At 33.5% G+C, this 25,741-nt stretch overlaps 1 protein-coding gene and 1 long non-coding RNA gene across 2 annotated transcripts; both read left to right on the forward strand.

Annotated features, from left to right (window-relative positions):
* Positions 1-440: 440 nt before the first annotated feature.
* On the forward strand, positions 441-8,992 carry LOC142231037 (uncharacterized). Its single transcript, XM_075301655.1, has 2 exons — positions 441-1,430; positions 8,972-8,992. Exons 1-2 carry the CDS (start codon positions 441-443, stop codon positions 8,990-8,992), a joined length of 1,011 nt encoding a protein of 336 aa, XP_075157770.1.
* A 9,904-nt stretch (positions 8,993-18,896) lies between these two features.
* On the forward strand, positions 18,897-19,417 carry LOC142229892 (uncharacterized). Its single transcript, XR_012720524.1, has 3 exons — positions 18,897-19,025; positions 19,155-19,231; positions 19,326-19,417. It is a non-coding gene; the product is annotated as an uncharacterized LOC142229892 (long non-coding RNA).
* The last annotated feature ends 6,324 nt before the right edge of the window (positions 19,418-25,741 follow it).

A 25,741-nucleotide genomic window follows, 5' to 3' on the forward strand; every position in this document is an offset into this window, starting at 1 on the left:
AAACGAAAAATATAATCAAACAATATTCCAAAAGTAACAGGCAAGCAGCATCCCTAAAGGCATCAACCACTTTTCTAATAAAATGCAAACAAGCAGGTATTATACCAAAATTCATCACTAATACAACAACACATACTTATAACATCTTCAATACTAACAACTTGCCGCCAAAATTCAAACGAGAATTAGAAAAGCATAACTATAACTTTCACACTAAAGTATTGAATCTCATCATACAATACAAACACATGCAAATACACAAAAATACAATAATGATTTCTAATGCTAAAGATAAACTAAGCAAAGTCATGAGCACGGATGACTACAACAAATTCATTGAGAGTGAAAATACTCTCAGAATATCACACAACTATAAAATTAAAACTACTCACATTAAAAAACTAAACGCATTAAAACAACAACAACAAGTAGAGCTTGGCATGAACAACAAAACAAGTTGGTTTGAGAACCTCACAAATAAAACCATACCAACTAATGTTAAATGGCTGCTTTCTCTAGGACCCAAGTTTTCTCTTCCGACAACAACAACTTCCTTTCCGTTGTTCAATGTTATAGCTGAAGGCGATGAGTGCATACAAACATTAGACAATAAAGAAGAACAAGAGAACGCGAGAGTACGTTTAGCTTCTCTTATAGATGACCACATACAAAAGACTAAACCAAATAAGAAAGAGAAATTTATACTTGACACAGTGGGGGAGACACGGAAATATCTAAAGGAAAATAAAGATTTACTTATTCTAACTGCTGATAAAGGGGGAAAAACCGTAGCGATGTATAAAGACGATTATGACATAAAGATGAAAAATATTTTAAGAGATATTTGTACATATAGACGCTTAAAAAGAGATCCGACATCAACACTACAAACCAAAAATAACAAACTGGTGGAAAAATTATTCAGAATGAACATCATTGACACCAACGAAAAATTAAAATTGATATGTAAAACTGCTAACGCCCCTCGAATTTATGGACTTCCGAAGATACATAAGGAAGGAGTCCCTGTAAGACCGATATGTTCTTCAATAAATTCCCCCTCTTATGAACTATCAAAATATATTGTAAATATTTTGAAAAATTTGACGAAAGATTCCAAATATAATGTAAAGGACGCAATTGAATTTAAGAATAAAACCAGTAATATTAAGATTGAGGACAATGAAACAATGATCTCGTTTGACGTAGTATCTCTTTTTCCAAGTATTCCAGTAAATTTGGCGATTAAGATTATAAAAGAAAAATGGGACGAAATAAAGGACTATACGAAGATACCGATGGATATTTTTATAGAAATGTTAACTTTTTGTATAAAGGACTCAAGATATTTTGTATATGATGACAAGGTGTATGAGCAACGTAAAGGAATGCCAATGGGATCACCAGCTTCACCTATTATCGCCGATATTGTAATGGAAGTACTCTTGGACTCAGTATTGGAAAAATTGACTATTAAACCAAAAATAATGACAAAATATGTAGATGATCTGTTCTGTATTTTGAATAAAAATGACGTTCAGGCCACTTTATCAGCTTTAAACGCCTTTGATAGACAAATTCAATTTACGATGGAAACAGAAGAGGACAACAAGTTACCATACTTAGATACCATAATTCTAAGGCACAGAAATGGAATAAAAATTAACTGGTATCAAAAGCCAACAGCCACAGGACGATTGATAAATTTCAACTCCAAACATCCTAGACGAGTTATAATGAATACGGCTACAAATTTTATAAGAAGAGTACACGATATCAGCGACAAAATATTTCATAAGGACAACGAAGATAAGATAAGGACCATATTGCGATTAAATGATTTCCCGAATAAGACGATTGACGACCTAATACAACATGTAAAAGAACAACAACATATCAAACATGACGAAATTGAACCCAAAATTTATAAACCCTTGACATATGTCCCCCAATTCTCGGAAAGATTCAAATCATCTAACATGCTAAATAAGGACAAATTTCAAATTGCACAAAGGACTCATAATACAGTAAATCAATTCTTCAGCAAGACAAAATCCAAAATTAAGAAAGAAGACAAGTCAAACGTAGTATATAAGATCAAATGCAATGGAAATGACTCTGATACTTGCCAAAAAGTATATATTGGTACAACGAAAACCAAATTAAAAACTAGACTCTCAGGGCATAAATCTGATCAGAAAGCCACTGATAAGCCCTTGGAGCAAAAGACGGCACTTGCAGCACATTGCACTTTAACAGGACACAAACCAAACTTTAAGGACGTAGATATTTTGACGCAAGAAACCAATTATAAAAGGAGATTTACTCTGGAGATGCTACATATTATAAATGTACCTGCAGAAAGACGAATGAATTTTAAGACTGATACGGACCATTGTGCACATATTTATAGAAATATTGTACAAAAATATAGAAAGACAGATTAGCTTTTAGTTGTAAATATACTCCCTTGTAAAGAAGTTCACTGTTCTTTAAATTTAAATGTAATTATCTGTGTTTTTCATGTAATGATATATTTTTTTTGTTAATGTGTTAAATGTTTTTTCTTTTTGTTTAAAGTAATTTCCCTGAAGACGAGCATCGGAGATGTCTCGAAATATTGGAAAATTTTAAATATAAAAATACAACTCAAAAAACAACAACATCTGTTTTTATTCACATGACCTCAAGCCGAACTAAGCAAATATAATTGAAATAAAATTTTGACAAAATTTTTCTATAGAAATAAAATTTTTACAAAATTTTCTATAGAAATAAAATTTTTACAAAATTTTCTATAGAAATAAAATTTTGACAAAATTTTCTATAGAAATAAAATGCTGACAAAATTGTCTATAGAAATAAAATGTTGACAAAATTTTCTATAGAAATAAAATTTTTACAAAATTTTCTACAGGAATAAAATTTTGTCAAAATTTTCTATTGAAATAAAATTTTGACAAAATAAAATAGAAATAAAATTTTGGTAAATTATTTTTAGTCCAAGTGGGATCAAAATTTATCCCACTTGGGCTATATATAATTATGAACCGATCTGGACCACTTTTTGCATGGTTGTTAGAGACCATATACTAACACCACGTACTAAGTTTCAACCGGATCGGATGAATTTTGCTCCTCCAAGAGGCTCCGGAGTTCAAATCTGTGGATCGGTATATAAAAGGGATGTATATAATTATGGACCGATATGGACCAATTCTGGCATGGTTGTTAGAGACCATTTATCAACACCAGGTACAAAATTTCAGCCAGATCGGATGAAATATGCTTCTCTTAGAGGCTCCGCAAGCCAAATCTGGCGATCGGTTTATATAGGGGCTATACGTAAAAGTGGACCGATATGGCCCATATGCAACAGCATCCGACCTACATCAATCACAACTACTTGTGCCATGTTTCAAGTCGATAGCTTGTTTCGTTCGGAAGTTAGCGTGATTTCAACAGACGGACGGACGGACATGCTCAGAATTTCACCACGACCCAGAATATATATACTTTATGGGGTCTTAGAGCAATATTTCGCTGTGTTACAAACGGAATGACAAAGTTAATATACTCCCCATCCTATGGTGGAGGGTATAAAAACAAACTTTGAACTTGCTTCCTGTAAAATTCTCGTTTTAGACTTAGCGTACACTCAGAGAGGACAAATGATGGTCACAATCATATTCGAAGAGCAAAATAATATGATAGGAGCTATTTTTGCGGCGACCATATAACATTTTAACCTTCAACCATGTTGGCTCAGTGAACATGGTTCTAAGAAAAATGTAATTGTCCTCATCTAAAATGGTATTTATTTATAAAAAGAAATTTGTTTGAATGAAAAGACAATGGTCATGATTTAAAATGTCATGGTATTCATTAAAAATGTTTTTCTCCTAGTTAAAAGAACAAGGTCACAACCTAAAGGGTGGTACGATCAAAATTTGGTCAATATAAACTTGACGTATGTCTTTCAATTTTGCATTTAAAAAACACACCTCATTTTGAAGGTGTGTGTGTGTAGAATGTTGCTCCTATTTTGATTTTGGAATTCACTCTTCAGTTGTCAAAATACCGTCCTAGCAAGAAGAGCAGCGTATCAAAATTTTGCTCGCGCATCGCGAAAATCCGAGCTACTCGCACGCAAAGCTGGCAAAATCGCTAAAAGTTGCCAAATCAACCGTTACATATGTAATTAAAGTGTTTGGAGAACGTTTGTCGAAAGCCAGGAAGTCTGGAGCGGGGGGAAATCGAAAACCGGAAGCCGCTGAGACGACAAAGAGAGTTGCCGGTAGTTTCAAGCGAAACCCTAAACTCTCTCTCCGAGATGCCGCAAATAAGCTGGGTGTATCGCCTACAACCGTGCATCGAGCCAAAAAACGAGCCGGACTATCGACTTACAAGAAGGTAGTGACTCCAAATCGCGATGATAAACAAAATACGATGGCCAAAGCGCGATCCCGGAGGCTGTACACGACAATGCTGACGAAGTTTGACTGCGTGGTAATGGACGACGAAACCTACGTCAAAGCCGACTACAAACAGCTTCCGGGACATGAGTTTTATACGGCAAAAGGAAGGGGAGAGGTAGCAGATATTTTCAAGCACAAAAAATTGTCAAAGTTCGCAAAGAAATATCTGGTTGGGCAAGCCATCTGTACCTGTGGCTTGAAAAGTAGCATTTTCATAGCTTCCGGGACTGTCAACCAAGAAATTTACGTGAAAGAGGGTTTGAATAAACGTCTGCTGCCTTTTCTGAAGAAACACGGTTGTTCGGTACTGTTTTGGCCGGATTTGGCATTTTGCTATTACGGTAAAAAGGCCATGGAGTGGTACGCCGCCAACAACGTGCAGGTGGTTCCTAAGGACAAGAACCCTCCCAACACGCCAGAGCTCCTCCCAATTGAGAAATACTGGGCTATTGTCAAGCGGAACCTAAAGAAGTCCAAAAAAACTGCTAAGGACGAGCAGCAGTTCAAGGCAAACTGGCTTACTGCGGCGAAGAAGGTGGACAAGGTGGCTGTACAAAATCGTTTTCCCTTCACCAAATTTTGACCGTATCACCCTTTATTTAAAAAATCAAATTAAATTTCTTTTTCAAGTTCAATTAGTATAAAATTCAGGAAAAATATTCAGTTAGGCTTTCGCTTTTCCAAATCCGAATTGCTGGGCCTCACGCTTTACACCTGCCATCAGATTTTGTACAGCCACCTTGTCCACCTTCTTCGCCGCAGAAAGCCAGTTTGCCTTGAACTGCTGCTCGTCCTTAGCAGTTTTTTTGGTCTTCTTTAGGTTCCGCTTGACAATAGCCCAGTATTTCTCAATTGGGAGGAGCTCTGGCGTGTTGGGAGGGTTCTTGTCCTTAGGAACCACCTGCACGTTGTTGGCGGCGTACCACTCCATGGCCTTTTTACCGTAATAGCAAAATGCCAAATCCGGCCAAAACAGTACGGAACAACCGTGTTTCTTCAGAAAAGGCAGCAGACGTTTATTCAAACACTCTTTCACGTAAATTTCTCGGTTGACAGTCCCGAAAGCTATGAAAATGCTACTTTTCAAGCCACTGGTACAGATGGCTTGCCCAACCAGATATTTCTTTGCGAACTTTTACAATTTTTTGTGCTTGAAAATATCTGCTACCTATCCCCTTCCTTTTGCCGTATAAAACTCATGTCCCGGAAGCTGCTTGTAGTCGGCTTTGACGTAGGTTTCGTCGTCCATTACCACGCAGTCAAACTTCGTCAGCATCGTCGTGTACAGCCTCCGGGATCGCGCCTTGGCCATCGTATTTTGTTTATCATCGCGATTTGGAGTCACTACCTTCTTGTAAGTCGATAGTCCGGCTCGTTTTTTGGCTCGATGCACGGTTGTAGGCGATACACCCAGCTTATTTGCGGCATCTCGGAGAGAGAGGTTAGGGTTTCACTTGAAACTACCGGCAACTGTCTTTGTCGTCTCAGCGGCTTCCGGTTTTCGATTTCCCCCCGATCCAGACTTATTGGCTGTCGACAAACGTTCCCCAAACACTTTAATTACATTTGTAACGGTTGATTTGAAAACTTTTAACGATTTTGTCAGCTTTGCGTGCGAGTAGCTCGGATTTTCGCGATGCGCGAGCAAAATTTTGATACGCTGCTCTTCTTGCTAGGACGGCATTTTGACAACTGAAAAGTGAATTCCAAAATCAAAATAGGAGCAACATTCTACACACACACACCTTCAAAATGAGGGCTGTTCAGGTTTTTTAAATGCAAAATTGAAAGAAATACGTCAAGTTTATATTGACCAAATTTTGACCGTATCACCCTTTAGTTGTTATTGATGTAGGTCGGATGGTATTGCAAATGGGCCATATCGGTCCACTTTTACGTGTAGCCCCCATATAAAGGGACCCTCAGATTTGTCTTGTGGAGCCTCTAACAGAAGCATATTTCATCCGATCCGTCTGAAATTTGGTACATGGTGTTCGTATATGGTCTTTAACAACCATGCAAAAATTGGGCCGCATCGGTCCATAATTATATATAGCCCCCATATAAACCAATCCCCAGATTTGGCTTGCGAAGCCTAAAGGAGAAGTAAATTTCATACGATCTTGCTGAAATTTGGTATATGGTCTTTAATGACCATGCAAAAATTGGTTCACATCAGCCCGCATATAAACCGTTCTCCAGATTTGACCTTCGAAGCCTCTTGGGGGAGCAAAATTCATTCGATCCGGTTCAAATTTGGAACGTGGTGTTAGTATATGGCCGCTAACAACCATACCAAAATTGGTCCATATCGGTCTATAGTTATATATAGCCGATTTCCAATCACACAAAAAGTGGTCCATATCGGTTCATAATCATGGTTGCCACTCGAGCCAAAAATAATCTACCAAAATGTTATTTCTATAGAAATTTTTTTTCAAAGTTTTATTTCTATAGAAAATTTTGTTAAAATTTTATTCGGTTCATAATCATGGTTGTTACTCGATCCAAAAATAATCTACCAAAAATCTACCATTTGTATGGAAAATTTTGTAAAAATTTTATTTCTATAGAGAATTTTGTTAAAATTTTATTTAGGTAGAAAATTTTGTCAAAATTTTATTTCTATAGAAAATTTTGTCAAACTGAATTATATACGTATTTGATCGATCTTTTTTGGTTTAATATATACTTACATACAATTTAGTAATTCGATTGTGGATGGCAGTGTTTCTACGCAATCCATGGTGGAGGGTACATAAGCTTCGGCCTGGCCGAACTTACGGCCGTATATACTTGTTTCAATTACACTTTCCTTTTTTGTGTTCACATAAAACCACGTGCCATTTCTGTATAAATAAATTAACCCAGTAAATCCGTATTCTCCGTCCATTCCATGAAACAATCAACACACGACTGACGCGCAAAATGAAAATCGTGTGTACCTGCTCAATGTTTTTTATATAATTATTTTCGCTGCAAAAAAGTTAAAAAATTAAATGGTCTCGAAAAAATACAAATGGTCTTTATGGCCTCGTAATGGTTCTAGACATGTCTCTACTTAACATATAAAAATACTTTTTCCCTGTAAAAAAGTAAAAAAAATTAATGGTCAGGTACATGATTTTTCCGACCATTTAATGGTCTCAAATACTATCATTTAAATGATAGAACATGTTTGCGGTATTTGAGAACCATTTAAATGCTTATTTCCACCATACATTTTTCTCCGCTCGAAAACTATTTTTACAAAGACAAAATACATGGTTTTCGCGGCAATTACATGCTCAAGATAATGTATTTTCGCTCTCCTGTAAAATTGAGATTTTAGACTTATGGGGTTTTGTCATAAATCCGAACCGATTTCGACCAAATGTGGCACGCACTGCTAGAATAGTAGTTCCACTCTTTGTGAAAAATTTGGTCATATTTGGAACCGATTTCGACCAACACTTTACGACACTATTAATTGTACTCCTTGTGTAAAATTTTAAGCCATTCAGGTTAAAACTATGGCTTGTGGGGCCATATAAGTACATATCGGGCGAAATATATATAAGGGAGCTATATCTCAATATGAGCCGATGTCTTCCAAAATCAATAGGCTTCTATTCTGACCCAAAAAAGATACATGTGGCAAATTTGAAGATGATTGAACCAAAACTACGACCTAGACTTTGATTACAAAAATGTGTTCATAGATAGACTGACGAACGGACATAGCTAGCTCGATACAGGGGTCGAGCCAGAGTACTATTGACAAAGACACCATGTACCTATATCGTCTCCTGCAGGGTGTTGCAAAGATTTGCACTAACTTATAATACCCTATTCCACAGTGTGGTGCAGCGTATAACAATTAGAGAAAGTATAAAGTCAGGCGGGGCCGACTTTTTTATTCTCTTCACCACTATGTAGACTAAAAGTTTTGTCACCAGCTCAAATCCATCTCAAATTTGAAGCTATATAAAGGTTTATATTTCCATACATATACACTTAAAAAAAGTGAACCCTATATTTCACGAAAGCCGATTTAATTCTATTTTAGTTCACGGAATTATTACGTTTTAAGAATGTTTCCATGATTTTAATAATTTTTTGCGTATGTTATGTTAGTTAAATTAATTGAAAAATTGGAAAAAAGATTATACATAAAGGTAGCATAAAGATTAACTAAATTCGTGTCTCCCACAAAATAGTTCAGAATTTCTTAAAATTTGTAATTTTGACCAATAATGCGTTCATCTTGAACTGCGTATGGCACTAAAGACATTTTTACAATCTTGAACTCCAATTTTTTCCTTCAAACTACGAAATTTCCTTTAATAAGTGAAAAATAATAATTTTGTCTAATAAAATTTCTTGAATTTGTCAAAAAGCATTTGCTTATTTTTGTGAAATCGGCGTGACATCTGCGTTTCTAATACAGTTTAGTTAAAATGTTCTACAATTAATCTATTTTTTCCTTAAATTAACTAAAATTTTCTTTTCAGGTTAGTTCACTGTATATTTAAATCTGGACAACATTTTAACACTTCTACGAATTCTGTACAATTAAAATTTAAATCGGCTAACGCTCTAGAATGAAACACAATGTAAGTAAAATATGGGCAATTAAAACTGCAAACTACAAAGCAAAAAATCATTGAAATATAGGACATGCTTTTCAAAACTTTATTTTAGAGACGTCTTTACTTGAAACATACCATAATTTATACTGGAAGTCGAGTCATAATTTGGAAAATAAAGTTATCGTTAAGTCGTTTTTAAAGGACTTTGATAGCATATGAAGAAAACAAGCTGAAAAAGCGCAAAATTTGTTTCCTAGAAGCAAGTACACAAAACCCACATTTAAAAGAGAATTGTGTCTTAAAAGTATCCTTACTTGTATTCTCCGCTTCTTTGGCTCGGAATCAATACCAAAATTTTTAAAGTAAAGACAAAATGTTTGGAACCGGACATGCTTTCTTCAGTGTATAGGAGCTTTACGACACTATCAATTTTACAAAATTTCTCTTGGTGGACACACGTCCTATGACAAGCACATGTTTAATTGTACCACTTCCAAATCCAAAAGGAAGATTTCACTACTTTTTTGGTCATGCTTTTTTAATGAGTTAATATACCCCGTTCCAAGGTGTATAAATATTTGGTTTTATAAATATTATGCCCGTTTGTATGTATCGAACATGAGCTTTCTTTTGTATTTCTTCTTTTGTCGGATATAAGAAACAGGCTGTAAAAGGTTTATATATATATATATATATATATATATATATATATATATATATATATATATATATATATATATATATATATATATATATATATATATATATATATATATATATATATATATATATATATATATATATATATATATATATATATATATATATATATATATATATATATATATATATATATTAACTACAATTTAAGTCAAGAGATTTTGTAGAGTTCTAAATACATGGGAAATTTTGGAATTATATAGAACCCAACAAATTTTAAAAATTAAATAGAAACTTTTCTTGCCAAATACTATCTGGAACTAATTTCGACTCACAAACTTACGTATATTCGATTTTAAGCCTTTTCTCGCGTCCTTAAAACAATTGTTGTTTTGTACCTTATAAATGAAATAAATAGAGGTTTGCTCATATATATAAAGTTATATACATGATAGAAATGTTCGAATTCTAAGATATGACAACTAACAAAAATTACCGATAAATATTCTGGCTAAAATGTTTCTTGGGGGGCCCTAGCTACACCAATGATTTATACTGATATTTATGCAGTCAGTAACGAACTCTCTTTCGCGTTTATAACAAACATATGCAGTTATAATAATAATTATCACACAAAGCCTAAATCGAGAAAAAAATATAACGGACATAAAACTGTTATGGTTTGATTTCATGCTGATCTATTCAACCATGTCGAACACACTCTTACCTACAAGGTTTATGGCAGGGATAATTTGCAAATGTACTGGCGACATCTACATGCAAATTAAAAAGAAGACTTCATAATATGAGCTTTCATGCAGACATTACCAGCGTGCAATTATGGTTACAAGGGGTAATTGGGAAGAGTATATAAAATTGGTTTTGCAGATATTTTCGAGAATTATGTATACTAACATACTCCGAAATTTTGTCTGCTGTGTTGAATACTCAATTATGTGGCAAGAGCATTGCATATTACTGTTATGAAAAACGGGGAGAAAAACTTACCTATGGAGAGTCACAGTCATTTGCCTACATAAAACCATTAATGGTACACACTACACTTAATCTAGCACATTATTTTGTATACACCATTTTGCAATCGTTCTATGTTACAAATAATACACACATGGCAATAAAACTAAAACACAACATTGTTCTGAGTAGAAAGCAATGACATATAAAACTCTGAAGATCAAAAAGCAAAAATAAACCGCATAAACTGAAACGAGAACCTATCAACGCAAGCTAAATAACCGAACTGCGAATGCATGGGGTTGCATTTTTTGTTGTTTACCACAAAATATTTGAGAGCGAATGGAAACGATATAAATCTCTTAGAATATTAACCGATGGAAACGGAACCCCATTAGTAGGACTGCCATATATAATGATTTATTCAATATTATTTCCAATACAACAAAATAGTATCTTAAAAATAACGGAACTAGAGTAGCATGTACCGTAAAAAAAAATTAAACTGTTTTATAGGAAGAATGAACTACGAAAATTGAACTAAATTTTACTCCACATTTTGAGATTTCCACAAAGCGTTGTTAAAACTAAGAAAATTTAATGCTTTGTTGTAATTTTAACTGCAGTTTACGAAATTACATCCTCTCATAGAAGAAAACATTAACTAAAAGTAAAGAAGAAAATCATTGGCGCCAAATCATGACCATTTTAACCGTACAGTAGTTCATTCTTACTATTTTTGGAAATCGTACGAAAATCTTCTTTTGCTTTAGTTCATATTTAACTTATGAGCACGGTCATAGAACTTTATACCCACGTTTAGTTTATAAAATTTTTGAGACATATTTAGAAAAAAGTTAAAAAGTGGAAAATTTCGAAAAACAAACATAATAAACTTTAACTACTAGCAAATAATTTTTTTCTAATAAAAATAAATAAAATTTAGCGTTAGTTTCAATACGATTTTTTTTCTGTGTGGTTTAAATATTATTATAGAGTTATTAATATGTATTAAATTAAATTGAAATAAAATTCAAATACATAATATATAATATATAATAACAACATTTTAAAATTGATTAGATAGAATAGAAATTGATTAGGAACAGTCATAAACATAGATCTTTTAGTATACCGATCGTCTTATAATTAAATGCTGAGTCGATTAAGCGATGTCCTAAAATTTGGCACTGGGTTGTTCTTCGACCCAAGGATGATCTGTATTGATTTTGGAAAAAATCGCTTCAGATTTATATATAACTGCCATATATATTTATAACCGATCTGGTCATAAATGACGTATTTATCAATCGATCTACTTCAAATTTCGTACATTGAAATGTTTTGGGAGTCTCTTAAATCTTGCTAAATATCAGAAATCGGTTCAGATTTAGATATAGCTCCCATATATATCTTTTGTCCGATCTGTATTTATAAGACCCCAGAAGCTAGTTTTACACTGACTTGCTTTAAATTTTGCACAGGGAGTAAAACTAACATTCTTACTATGCATGCTAAATTTTGTAAAAATCGGTTCAGAGGCTAACGTTTTAAGCCGCCATGAATAGAATTAACAATCTAGTAATGCATGCTAAATTTGGTTAAAATCGGTTCATATTTATATAGTCAGCCCGCTCGACTTTAGACTTTGCTCCTTTGTTATACCCTCCACCATAGGATGGGGGTATATTAACTTTGTCATTCCGTTTGTAACACATCGAAATATTGCTCTAAGACCCCATAAAGTATATATATTCTGGGTCGTGGTGAAATTCTGAGTCGATCTGAGCATGTCCGTCCGTCCGTCTGTTGAAATCACGCTAACTTCCGAACGAAACAAGCTATTGACTTGAAACTTGGCATAAGTAGTTGTTATTGATGTAGGTCAGATGGTATTGCAAATGGGCCATATCGGTCCACTTTTACGTATAGCCCCCATATAAACGGACCCCCAAATTTGGCTTGCGATTGCTCTAAGAGAAGCAAATTTTGTCCGATCCGGCTGAAATTTGGTACATGATGTTAGTATATGGTCTCTAACAACTGTGCAGAAATTGGTCCATATCGGTCGACTTTTACGTATAGCCCCCCTATAAACGGACCCCCAAATTTGGCTTGCCATTGCTCTAAGAGAAGCAAATTTCATCCGATACGGCTGAAATTTGGTACATGGAGTTAGTATATGGTCTCTAATAACCATGCAAAAATTGGTCCACATCGGTCCATAATTATATATAGCCCCCATATAAACCTTTCCCCAGATTTGATCTCCGGAGCCTCTTGGAGGGCAAAATTCATCCGATCCGGTTTTTTATTTTTGTAAAAAATTTTGTCAACATTTTATTTCTGTAGAAAATTTTGTCAAAATTTTATTTCTATAGAAAATGTTATCAAAATATTATTTTCTCAAAATTTTATTTCTATAAAAAATGTTGTCAAACTTAATTATATACGTATTTTATCTGCCGTTTTTAGTTTAATATATACCACGTATGGACTACCTTGCAATTTAGAAGACGGTGTTAGGAAATTTTATGATACCTTGCCATCGGCAAGTGTTACCGCAACCCAAGTAATTCGATTGTGGATGATAGTTTTGAGTAGAAGTTTCTACGCAATCCATGGTGGAGGGTACATAAGCTTCGGCCTGGCCGAACTTACGGCCGTATATACTTGTTTTTTACCTGAAATAGTTATAAGGATTAGAGCATAGAATAAACGTACAAAAAGGGCATTGTAGGTGTATCGTTAGCTCATTGCATATTTTTGTCCTAAACTGATCGCCATAGGCCTTTATGCTCTATTTTTTCAATAATCGGCAATAAGTATAATCAGCGTATTCAAAAACACAATATGATTTTAAAGTTGGGGTATTACAAAAATGATTTTCGGAAGAATCCAATGTCCACATATCAACTGCGCCTCGAGTACTAAACAGTAGGTTGCATCAACACTGTATACTGAGATAGAAGAAAACTATGATTACGCCAAAAGAAGATCATAAAGGGTGATTCTTTTGAGGTTAGGATTTTCATGCATTAGTATTTGACAGATCACGTGGGATTTCAGACATGGTGTCAAAGAGAAAGATGCTCAGTATGCTTTGACATTTCATCATGAATAGACTTACGATCTGCCACAACGTCGAATTTTCAGTGAATGGGCCCTAGAAAAGTTGGCAGAAAATCCGCTTTTTTATCGACAAATTTTGTTCAGCGATGAGGCTCATTTCTGGTTGAATGGCTACGTAAATAAGCAAAATTGCCGCATTTGGAGTGAAGAGCAACCAGAAGCCGTTCAAGAACTGCCCATGCATCCCGAAAAATGCACTGTTTGGTGTGGTTTGTACGCTGGTGGAATCATTGGACCGTATTTTTTCAAAGATGCTGTTGGACGCAACGTTACGGTGAATGGCGATCGCTATCGTTCGATGCTAACAAACTTTTTGTTGCCAAAAATGGAAGAACTGAACTTGGTTGACATGTGGTTTCAACAAGATGGCGCTACATGCCACACAGCTCGCGATTCTATGGCCATTTTGAGGGAAAACTTCGGAGAACAATTCATCTCAAGAAATGGACCGGTAAGTTGGCCACCAAGATCATGCGATTTGACGCCTTTAGACTATTTTTTGTGGGGCTACGTCAAGTCTAAAGTCTACAGAAATAAGCCAGCAACTATTCCAGCTTTGGAAGACAACATTTCCGAAGAAATTCGGGCTATTCCGGCCGAAATGCTCGAAAAAGTTGCCCAAAATTGGACTTTCCGAATGGACCACCTAAGACGCAGCAGCGGTCAACATTTAAATGAAATTATCTTCAAAAAGTAAATGTCATGGACCAATCTAACGTTTCAAATAAAGAACCGATGAGATTTTGCAAATTTTATGCGTTTTTTTTTAAAAAAAAGTTATCAAGCTCTTAACAAATCACCCTTTATAATCAAAAGAACTATGCAGCAATCCACTCGAATATCATCTAAAGTAGTCAAAAATTACTTCAATTTAATTTCAACCTAATATAGCTCATATCATGAGATGTTTGTAGTAATAGATTTGTCCCTAGCCTTCGGTTTTTTTTTTTTATTAAAAATAAAAATGTTTCTATAATTCATATATTATCTGTGTGGTATCATTGTGACTCTTCTATGGAATGAACGAAAATATATTAAGTATTTCTTTCTACAAAACTGATTTCCATTTTGAATAAAATTACATTAATAAATCAAAAAGGGCAACATAAATATCATGAACGGAGTTCACGTTTCCATTTTAATTTTTTGTGAACGTTTCATTGTGTTACCATCCATTCACGATTTTGGAACGTAATTTTTTCTATCAGTATTCCCTTTTAACCGTCGCCCACCGCTACATTTGTTCGCTAATACATTTCGTTTCCCATAGTCAAAAAAAAGTGAGTTTCACTAAAGCCAATTTACGAGGGCGGTTCGGAAACTTCTTAGCCTATCAATGAAAGAGAATAGTTAGTTTTTCAAAAATATTTTTATTTTTCAATATAATCTCCTGAAACTTCAATACACTTAGTCCAACGCTTTTCTAGCAATTCTATCTCCTGATTAAAATAGTTTTCCCCAAGGTCTTCAAAATAGTGGTTTACAACTGTAATTGCATCTTCATTTGAGGTAAAACGCTTGCCAGCAAGGAATTTTTTTCGATTTGGGAACAAGTAAAAGTCACTGGGAGCTAAATCAGGAGAATAAGGTGGGTGGTCAAGCAACTCGTACTTTAATTCGTTGATTTTAGCCATTGTTAAAACACTCTTGTGCGCTAGTGCGTTGCCTTGATGAAAAATTATTTTTTTGACGTTTTTCTCGAATTTGTACATTTAATTGATCCAAAAGGTTGCAATAGAACTCTGAATTTATTGTTTTACCCTTTTGCAGATAATCAGTCAATAAAATACCTTTGAAGTCCCAAAAAAAACCGTTGCCACAACCTTACCAGCCGATTGAATTGTTTTTGCCTTCTTTTGGGCACTTCCTCCAGCTCCAGTCCATTGTTTGGATTGTTCTTTTGTCTCTGGAGTATAGTGGTGGATCCATGTCTCATCAACAGTTATGAAACGACGCTTAAAATCCATTTTATTTCGCTTTTTTGGACGTCCACTACGTGGTTCATCTTCAATGCTTGTACGACCACGTTTAAATTCAGCAACCCAATTTTTTATTGTGGCATATGAAGCAGCATCTAACACATTCACCATATCATTGTGAATTTCTTGTCCCGATAAACCTTTTATGTAAATATTTAATGACAGCACGCATTTCTAATTTTTCCATTGTAAAAAATTGCGGATGCGTCTTTTTTGAACACCTGTTTCTATATGAAGGAGTTGTCAGATCGAAACAAAATTTAACATGTGTTCATAACAGAGATGGAAGTTTCCAAAACACTAAACTTTTTTCTGTTTATACCGCGCTTTTTGTGCTAGGCTAAGAAGTTTCCGACTGCCCTCGTAGCTTTATTTTAGTTCATGCCATTATATTTGGAGAAAGTTTCCTTTACTCTAATAATTTTTTGAGTACGATAGTTAAATTAACTAAAAAACGGGAAAACAATATACACAAATTAAGCATAAAGATTTACTAAATTCGTATTTTTCACAAAAAAGTTCATTATCTCTTTAAATTTGTAAATTTTACTACAAATGCGTCCATAATGAACTTCGTGTGTCACTAAAGACATTCTTGCATTCTTTTGAACTCCAAATTTTTCCTTGAAAGTAAAAAATTTTCTTTATGAAGTGAACAAAATTACTTATGTCTAATAAATTTTCTTAAATTTGTCAAAAATATTTACTTAACCCTGCACAGTCATCCTTATTTTTTGTACACTAACGTCATCCTTCGCCATTTTGACTACGGCTTATTTCAAGATGCTATAATTTGCACTGTGAGCAAAAATGTGAACCAAAATTTAATTTATTTTCTTATTCATTTTGTTCTTAATTAGTATACAACAAAAATTCATAAAATATTTGCATTTGTATAACTTAAATTTATCATTCCCCAATCGACTAAAATGCATTTTAGATCGAAAATGAAATTACGCGTCGTCATTTTGACGAAGGATGACTGTCCAGGGTTAATTTTGTTATATCGGCGTGATGCCAGCGTTTGTAATGCTGGTTAGTTAAAATTTTCTAAAAATATTAAAAAATTTTTAAATTTTACCAAAAGTTTTCTTCCTAGTGGGTTCACTGTTTTTTCAGTGTTAAAAAAATCACTAAAAAGAAATGTTGTGCTTTTTGGAAATTAAAAAGCACTCGATTTTGTGCTAAAAGCACCAACTTGGCAACCATTTGTAAGATAGAGAGGATTTCTGTTTCCATATTCGAAGAGATTCATATCCGTTCCATAATATTTTGTGGTATACAACAAAGAAACAACCGCAAGTAAACTTAGTTCGATTTGTTAGCTTGCATTGATCGGCTGGAGTTGGGAGACGTTTCATTCTTGACGTGTTGTTGTACCGTTTAATAGTTCGAAATATTTGTGTTCGGAAGTAAAGTTGTGTGTCAATTATATTCACGTGTATTTATGATTTAACATATACTAATACAGCGTAATTTAGCAGACAGTAGAATAGTGCTAGTCAACAACGAATATTCAGACAAACAGAAAAAATAAGGCATCCAATAGGTAAATCCATATTTTCTTTATCTTTCACGAGTATTCTCTCTCTCTCTCTCTCCGAGTATTCTAGCTCATTGTTTTCTGCAAATAAAAATTTGTATTTACTCTTTACAAACTCTCCAAGTGCTATACTCACCATTTATTGGAATATATAACATTAACGTGTTAATAGAATCTCTCCAACAAACTCTACATGCAGATGGCGCTGTGTACCAATAATCATAGTCACAAACCATATTAATTAGGAATCTGAAACAAGGATGAATAAATCTAAACGCATTCAAATTGCTACAATGTCAGCGAAATTTGCTGACATATACGGCTCTAGGGAAACATAGGAGGCGACATTGTCATTTGTTAAAGGAGAAACTATAAATAGTAGATAACATTGCTCTAACGAAAATTTTACTACACAGAAAAAGTGTCTCGTAAATTTAAGAAGATTTTTACATTTTTTTATTACAAGAATTTTCCAGAATTTTAGTTCATTTTTCGTATCTTCAACGAAAATTAACTACTCGAAAGGAAATTTTACAAATTCTAAGTAGCAATCGTTTAGTTCATGGCCTACAAAACACGATGGAAATTTCATTAAAAAATTTCTTAACTGGTAGTTAAAAATTCGTTTGTCATGCTATAAAACTACTTGTGAAATGTAAAGTACTTTCTTTTTTGTATGAGAAAATATTTTTTTACGAAAAATGAACTTGAAAGTGGATAGCAATTTCTTACTGACAATTCCTATAGTTAATAATTGTTGGTAGAAAATTACCCTATGAAATATTTTTAGTTCACATGTAATTAAATTTATAGACATTTTCGTCAAAAATGTTTTTAGTTCACATGTAATTAAATTTATAGACATTTTCGTCAAAAATGGTAGATAACATTTCATGAAAATTTTGCAAATTTTAAGTTAAACGTTTCATCGTTCATAAACTGGTGTGCCTTTACGAATATTATTCTTAGAGTAAATTGTCAGCAGATGCGATGAACTAATGCATAGTACAGAGATCTTTATCGGAATAGTGGAATGTGATTAATGTAAAGATGATGTTACTTGAGTTTCGTTGGTATACATGAGCCTGGGGTTGTTTTTATTTTTGTTCATTTAGTGGTTTGTGTGTGTGTTTGTTATACGCGGATGGTTTATTTGGCTGGATGAGGTGTTGTTTTCAATAAAGGCACATGCTTCAGTTGTATAGTTGGCGTTGGCGTGGGTTATTGCATCTTTTAAGCAGGTATGCAATAAGGGAATATAAAGGCATGGAATATTTTGGATTTTTGGTGTTTGTTTATTAAACCTTTTAAATGAAAGTTATTAATATATTATCGGTGGTTTAGAAAAAAGTTATTCTCATTTCAAGACGCTATAATTTTCATCGTGAGCGAAACTTGAATTTATTTTCTTATTCAATTTGGGTTTAATTAGTATAAAACAAAAATTCATAAAACGGTCGAATTAGTATAACTTAAATTTTCCATTTCCCAATAGACTAAAATGCATTTTAAATCGAAAATGAAATTACGTGTCGTCATTTTGACGAATGATGACTGTCTAGGGTTAACCAGAATATTTGGTTTTTTATGCATAATGTAAAAAATAAATATTTAATTTCAGAGTAACCCAAATAAATTTGGACAACTTTTTATATTTCCCCTCAGCGTACAATTTAATAGAGAATTGGTAAGTTTTATATTAAAACTTTGGCTTTCTTTCAACTAGAATATTTATTTTATTATATCCTTCACATCGATAACAACACAATTTTGTGAATTTATATAGAATACTTCATTATTTCTCTAATTGTTTCAGGTACAAATTTTATGAGATACGTTTTCCAAAGAAAAGTTGAATTCCATACACCATCTGATAAAATGCCCCCAAATATGGTAAGTTACAAGCTAAAATGATGAATTAAAAAATTATATTTCATTACATGGTGTAATCTTTAACAACTTTCATTATTGTTTCCATTTTTTCCAGCAAGATATGTGAAAAAATTACCTACGATGAATAAAAAAAGGATAACTAAAAATGTCCAAACAGCGGATTCAAATGAACTACTCTCTGTTCCACGTGGTCATAAGTTTTATTCACAAAAAACATTGTATTAAGAACTTTAATCATAAGATTTTATAATAAAGTACTTTTGCTTAATGAAAGTTTAATTTTAATGTATGAAAATTGTCATAATAGTAAAACGGTTTGTTGTTGCTTTGATTATTTAATTTTTCTGTACTGTGGAATGATTGATTTAAAAATAGTTTAGTCATTGACATTTTAAAGAGACTGTTAACCAAAATAATACTGACTTTTTAACTTGGTAGGGGTATATAAATCTTATGGTGTTGTAAAAATTAACTAAAAAACAATGTTATAGAAGAACTAAAATTTAAGAGAATTATAAACTAGACAAGTTGAAAAAATCTTAAGGGCTAAATCATGGTCAATATTACTACAGTTTAGTTCATTTTGCAATGGAAAAGGGTTCACTGTTTTTTCAGTGTATACCCTTCACCACTACTGTGGTACAGTGTATAATAAGTTTGTGCATTTGTATGTAACGCCAAGAAGGAGAAGTCAGAGACCCATCGTTTAGTATACCGATCTCTTAGAATTGAATCGATCGATTGAATCGATTTACCTATGTCTGTCTGTCTGTCTGTCTGTCTGTCTGTCTGTCCGTCCGTCCGTCTGCCTGTTCATGTATTTTTGTATTTTTAAGCTGCCATATTTATGTACCACCGATCTGGTCATAATTGGCGTATTTATCAACCGATCTTCTTCAAATTTCGTACATCCGAATACTTTATAAGTCTCGAAAAACTTGCAAAATATCAGCCAAATCGGTTCAGATTTAGATGTAGCTCCCATATATATCTTTCGCCCGATTTAGACTCATATGACCATAGAGGCCTAAGTTTACTACCGATTTACGTGATTTAGCTATGCTTGCTAAATTTGGTTGAAATCGGTTCAGATTTAGATATAGCACCCATATATATCTTTCGTTCGATTTACACTCATATGACCATAGAGATCAAAGTTTTAGTTTGATTTATGTGAGCCTATGCACAGGGAGTAGAATTAGTATTATAGCTATCCATGCCAAATTTAAAAGCTTTTTTTTCTTGTCCAAAAGTCGATAAACTTTTCAATGAAGTCGTAGTGTCCTTATAATTAAGTGATTTGATTTAAAAATGGGTATCATAACATGAAAGAAAACATTTTTGGACTAAGGTCAACTTAACTTTAATAATTCCGAAAAATTCTTTAAAATTAATGAATTGTCTTTAAATTTGTTGTTGTTGACTACAAAGCAAAAAATCGTTCAAATGTAGGACATGTTTTTCAACACTTTATTTTAAAGATGTGTTTTACTTGAAACATAGCTACTAGAAGTCGAGTCAAAATTTGGAAAATAAAGTTGTCCTTAACTCGTTTTTAAACGACTTTGATAGCATATGAAGAAAAAAGGCTGAAAAACGAAAGTTTAAAATTTGCTTCCTAGAAGCAAGTACACACACGCAAAAAAATAATTCTTTCCTCCCAAACGAAATTTTAGACAAACAAAGTTCGTTTCTCATTTGCTTTTCGCTGTAAGGAAGTGTATTTGGAAGAAAAGTATATACTTTTTGTGATAAACGTTTATTCTTTTCTAGGATGTAAAAACAATTTCATAAAGACTAGCTCAAAAAACATTGTTTTCTTGCTAATTGCATTTTCCCTCACATCTTTCTCACATCCACGAGGTTTTTTAGTTCTTAACACCTTTTCCTGTAATACCAACAATGTAGAAGAAATGATACGATTTTATAAATTTTTAAAATTTTTTTTACCTTTCGCCTGGACGGAGAATCGAACCGCGGACCATGCACTTTGTAAGCCAACACACTAACCACTGAGCTATGTACCTGTTATGGTCATCAATAGATAATTACCCATATAAGTTATATTTATATAGCATAGCTTGCGGCGCCCACGGACCGAATAAACAAAGTTTATTTAACAGAAACAAACATTTAGTTTGGCACCGTGGAGCAGTGGTAGCTACGTCCGACTCTCATGCCAAGGGTCGTGGGTTCGATCCCTGCTTCGACCAAAGTTTTTTTTTTTGCTTTTGTTTTTTTTACATATATTCCAGATATATTCGGAAGATTCCGAAAAAATGTTCAACATTACATTGTACTATATTAAATTTTGAACTGTAAAATGTGTCTTATTAAAGACCTAAAGTCAGAAAAGAACAGTGTTTGATATAAACGAAATGGACTGTGTTGTTGTTTCAAAAATAACTTTTTTTATTGAAAAAATAAAAAATTTGTAACAAACGAATTTTTTTGGTGATAAAAGTTTAAAATTTTCGAAGCAATTCAAAAAACTCTAACAAAAGAAAAACGTTTTCGGTACACGTTTTCCAAACGTTTTTTTCTTTGCGTGCAAAAGCCAAATTTAAAAGAGAATTATATCTTAAAAGTATCCTTACTTGTATTCTCCGCTTCTTTGGCTCAGAATCAATACCAAAATTTTTAAAATAAAGATAAACTCTTTGGAACCGGGCATGCTTTTTTCAGTGTAGTTTTTACTTAATTGTGTTACTTTTCAGGGCGTTAGCCGATTTAAATTTAAAGTGAAAAGGTGTTGAAGATAATATGAGAAAACTTTGACAAAACACTACCCTAAAATGCAACGAAAAAACCATGTGGTTTTCAATACTTATTTGAGCAACGAAGTTCGTCGTCAATTGCAAGAAATAAAAAAAATTGAAAATTTTAGACAAATAACCAAATAGTTTATAAAAATAGGTAAGTGAAAATAAAAAATGAAATAAAACTTTAAGGAAGTCACTAAATGTATATCTCTTTGCAGAAAACTAAAATTATGGATTCTACACGGATGAAAAAGACTGTTTTTCATATGTTTGGCTATAAACATTATATGTTTGGAACACAAATTTTTAAACACAATATTTTTGAGTGCAAGCATATAATGTTCATAAACTAGCATAACATGTTTGGGACATATATGTTAATATGTTAGAACATATTATGTTTGGGACATAAAATGTTTGTAAATATAATATGCTTGGATGCAAACATATATTAATTTAGAAATAGCCTATAAACATATATGTGTTTAGTAGCTTGGAGCGCTATTTAACAGGGAACGATATTGAATTAAGTTGGTGGTTGTTGCTTGTTATTACAAAATTAACATTTTATTTTCCCTTGGGCAATTGATCAGCTACTTCTTTGATCCTTACAAACTGTGTGGTCCGCTGTTCGAATCCCCGTCCGGCAAAAGGTAAAATTAAAATAAAAAAAATCATAAAATTGAATAATTTCTTCTACAATGTTTGTATTACAGAAAAAGTTGCTAAGAACTAAAAAATCTCGTGGAAGTGAGAAAGATGTGAGGGAATATACAATTAGGCAGAAACAAAATTTTGAGCATTCGGGTCGAAAACCTATGTTGTTAGCACCTATATTACCTGTTTATTTTCATAATTCATTATGACTGTCAATATATAAATAAATAAAATTTTGAGCACAATATTGTTTGGGAGATTTTTTTTAAGCATATAATATTTTTGGGTGCAAAATGCTTCCAAACATATTATATGTTCACATAATAACATATTGTTTTTTGGAAGACAACATTATTGAATTTGGATGCAAAAATACAAAATGTTTGGAACTTAGACTACCCAAACATATATTGTTTAGACCAATATGCTTTCAAACATATTATATATTGGAAGAGATCAAACATATAAATGTTTGGGCAATACCCAAAAATGTATATGCTTGAAGCAAAATATGTTTGGGAGTATATGTTACAGAAGCGATTTTTTGTGAGGGTGTACGTTCTTGAAAACATTACAAAGCTGACTGATGAAAAAATGGTGGACAATTAACTGGAACTGCTTCAAATAGTTTATAATAATTGGTACGTCAATATGAAAAATTAAATCAACACTTTAGAGAAGTCACTAAAGTTAAATCTCTTTGCAGAAATCTAAAATCTTTGGATGCTACATTCTTGCAAACATTAAGAAGCTGACCAATGAAAAATGAGTGGCTTATCGACAAGAAAAAGTTTCCAGAAACATTACAAGCGCAACCAATTAAAATTATTAAAAACAACAAATTGTTGAAATCAACAACTTCTGGATGAAAATGTGCATCACATCGTCAGTTTAATTCATATGCTATTATCAGTTTAAAATGGATATTTTGTGAATTCCTTCTGCTGGAAATCAATTCTAACACGCGGTCTAGTACGTTCCTAATTTCAAATTGGCCATATTAATTGGATGTTAAGAAATTTTAATGCTGTTTTATGGCACCAAAAGGAAGGAAAACTAATTATCAATGCAAAAGTGTTTACTAATAATGTTTAAGATATTTAAAGTTTTTTTTTTATACCCTCCACCATAGGATTGGGGGTATATTAACTTTGTCATTCCGTTTGTAACACATCGAAATATTGCTCTAAGACCCCATAAAGTATATATATTCTGGGTCGTGGTGAAATTCTGAGTCGATCTGAGCATGTCCGTCCGTCCGTCTGTCCGTCTGTTGAAATCACGCTAACTTCCGAACGAAACAAGCTATCGACTTGAAACTTGGCACAAGTAGTTGTTATTGATGTAGGTCGGATGGTATTGCAAATGGGACATATCGGTCCACTTTTACGTATAGCCCCCATATAAACGGACCCCCAAATTTGGCTTGCGAGGCCTCTAAGAGAAGCAAATTTCATCCGATCCGGCTAAAATTTGGTATATGGTGTTAGTATATGGTCTCAAACAACTATGCAAAAATTGGTCCATATCGGTCCATAATTATATATAGCCCCCATATAAACCGATCCCCCGATTTGGTTTGCGAGGCCTCTAAGAGAAGCAAATTTCATCCGATCCGGCTGAAATTTGGTATATGTTGTTAGTATATGGTCTCTAACAACCATGTAAAAATTGGTCCACATCGGTCCATAATTATATATAGCCCCCATATAAACCGATCCCACGATTTGGCTTGCGAGGCCTCTAAGAGAAGCAAGTTTCATCCGATCCGGCTAAAATTTGGTACATGGTGTTAGTATATGGTCTCAAACAACCGTGCAAAAATTGGTCCATATCGGTCCATAATTATATATAGCCCCCATATAAACCGATCCCCCGATTTGGCTTGCGAGGCCTCTAAGAGAAGCAAATTTCATCCGATCCGGCTGAAATTTGGTACATGGTGTTAGTATATGGTCTCCAACAACCATGCAAAAATTGGTCGATATCGGTCCATAATTATATATAGCCCCCATATAAACCGATCCCCAGATTTGGCTTGCGGAGCCTCTAAGAGAAGAAAATTTCACATGATCCGGCTGAAATTTGGTACATGGTGTTAGTATATGGTCTCTAATCGCTATGCAAAAATTGGTCGAAATCGGTCCATAATTATATATAGCCCCCATATAAAATGATCCCCAGATTTGACCTCCGGAGCCCCTTGGAAGAGCACAATTCATTGGATTCGGTTGAAATTTGGTGCGTGATGTTAGTATATGGTATCCAATAACCATACATGAATTGGTTCATATCAGTCCATAATTATATATAGCCCCCATATAAACCGATCCCCAGATTTGACCTCCGGAGCCCCTTGGAAGAGCAAAATTCACCCAATCCGGTTGAAATTTGGTACGTGGTGTTAGTATATGGTCTCTAACAACCATACAAAAATTGCTCCATGCCGGTCATAATTATATAACCCACATTTAAATCAATCCCCAGATTTGACCTCCGGAGCTCTTAGAGGGCCAAAATTCATCAGATCCGGTTAAGATTTGGTACGTGGTGAATTTTTGTACATTGTGCAGTATATGGCCGCTAACAACCATGCCAAAATTGGTCCATAGCCGTCTATAGTTATATATAGCCGATCCCCAAAAGTAATCTAGAAAAATTTTATTTCTATAGAAAATTTTGTCAAAATTTTATTATTATAGAAAATTTTGTCAACATTTTATTTCGATAGAAAATTTTGTTAAAATTTTATTTCTGTAGAAAATTTTGTCACAATTTTATTACTATAGAAATTTTTGTCAAAATTTTATTTCTATAGACAATTTTGTCAACATTTTATTTCTATAGAAAATTTTGTCAAACTGAATTATATAGTATTCAATCGACCTTTTTTTTGTGTAATATATTCTCCATATGGACTAACTTACAATTGAGTAGACGGTGTTTTAAGAAACCTTGCCATCGGCAAGTGTTACCGCAACCCAAGTAATTCGATTGTGGATGGCAGTCTTTAGTACAAGTTTCAATGCAATCCATGGTGGAGGGTACATAAGATTCGGCCTGGCCGAACTTACGGCCGTTTATACTTGTT

Source organism: Haematobia irritans, chromosome 3 (genome assembly GCF_050003625.1).
Source record: "Haematobia irritans isolate KBUSLIRL chromosome 3, ASM5000362v1, whole genome shotgun sequence".
NCBI classification, from domain to species: domain Eukaryota; kingdom Metazoa; phylum Arthropoda; class Insecta; order Diptera; family Muscidae; genus Haematobia; species Haematobia irritans.

What these genes read in the sequence shown, in the direction of transcription:
- LOC142231037 (XM_075301655.1), top strand. Translation starts at nt 441, where the DNA reads ATGAACAACAAAACAAGTTGGTTTGAGAACCTCACAAATAAAACCATA. An exon ending in CACCTATTATCGCCGATATT is followed by an intron (nt 1,431 to 8,971) that starts GTAATGGAAGTA and finishes TTTTCTTTTCAG; the next exon opens with GTTAGTTCACTGTATATTTA.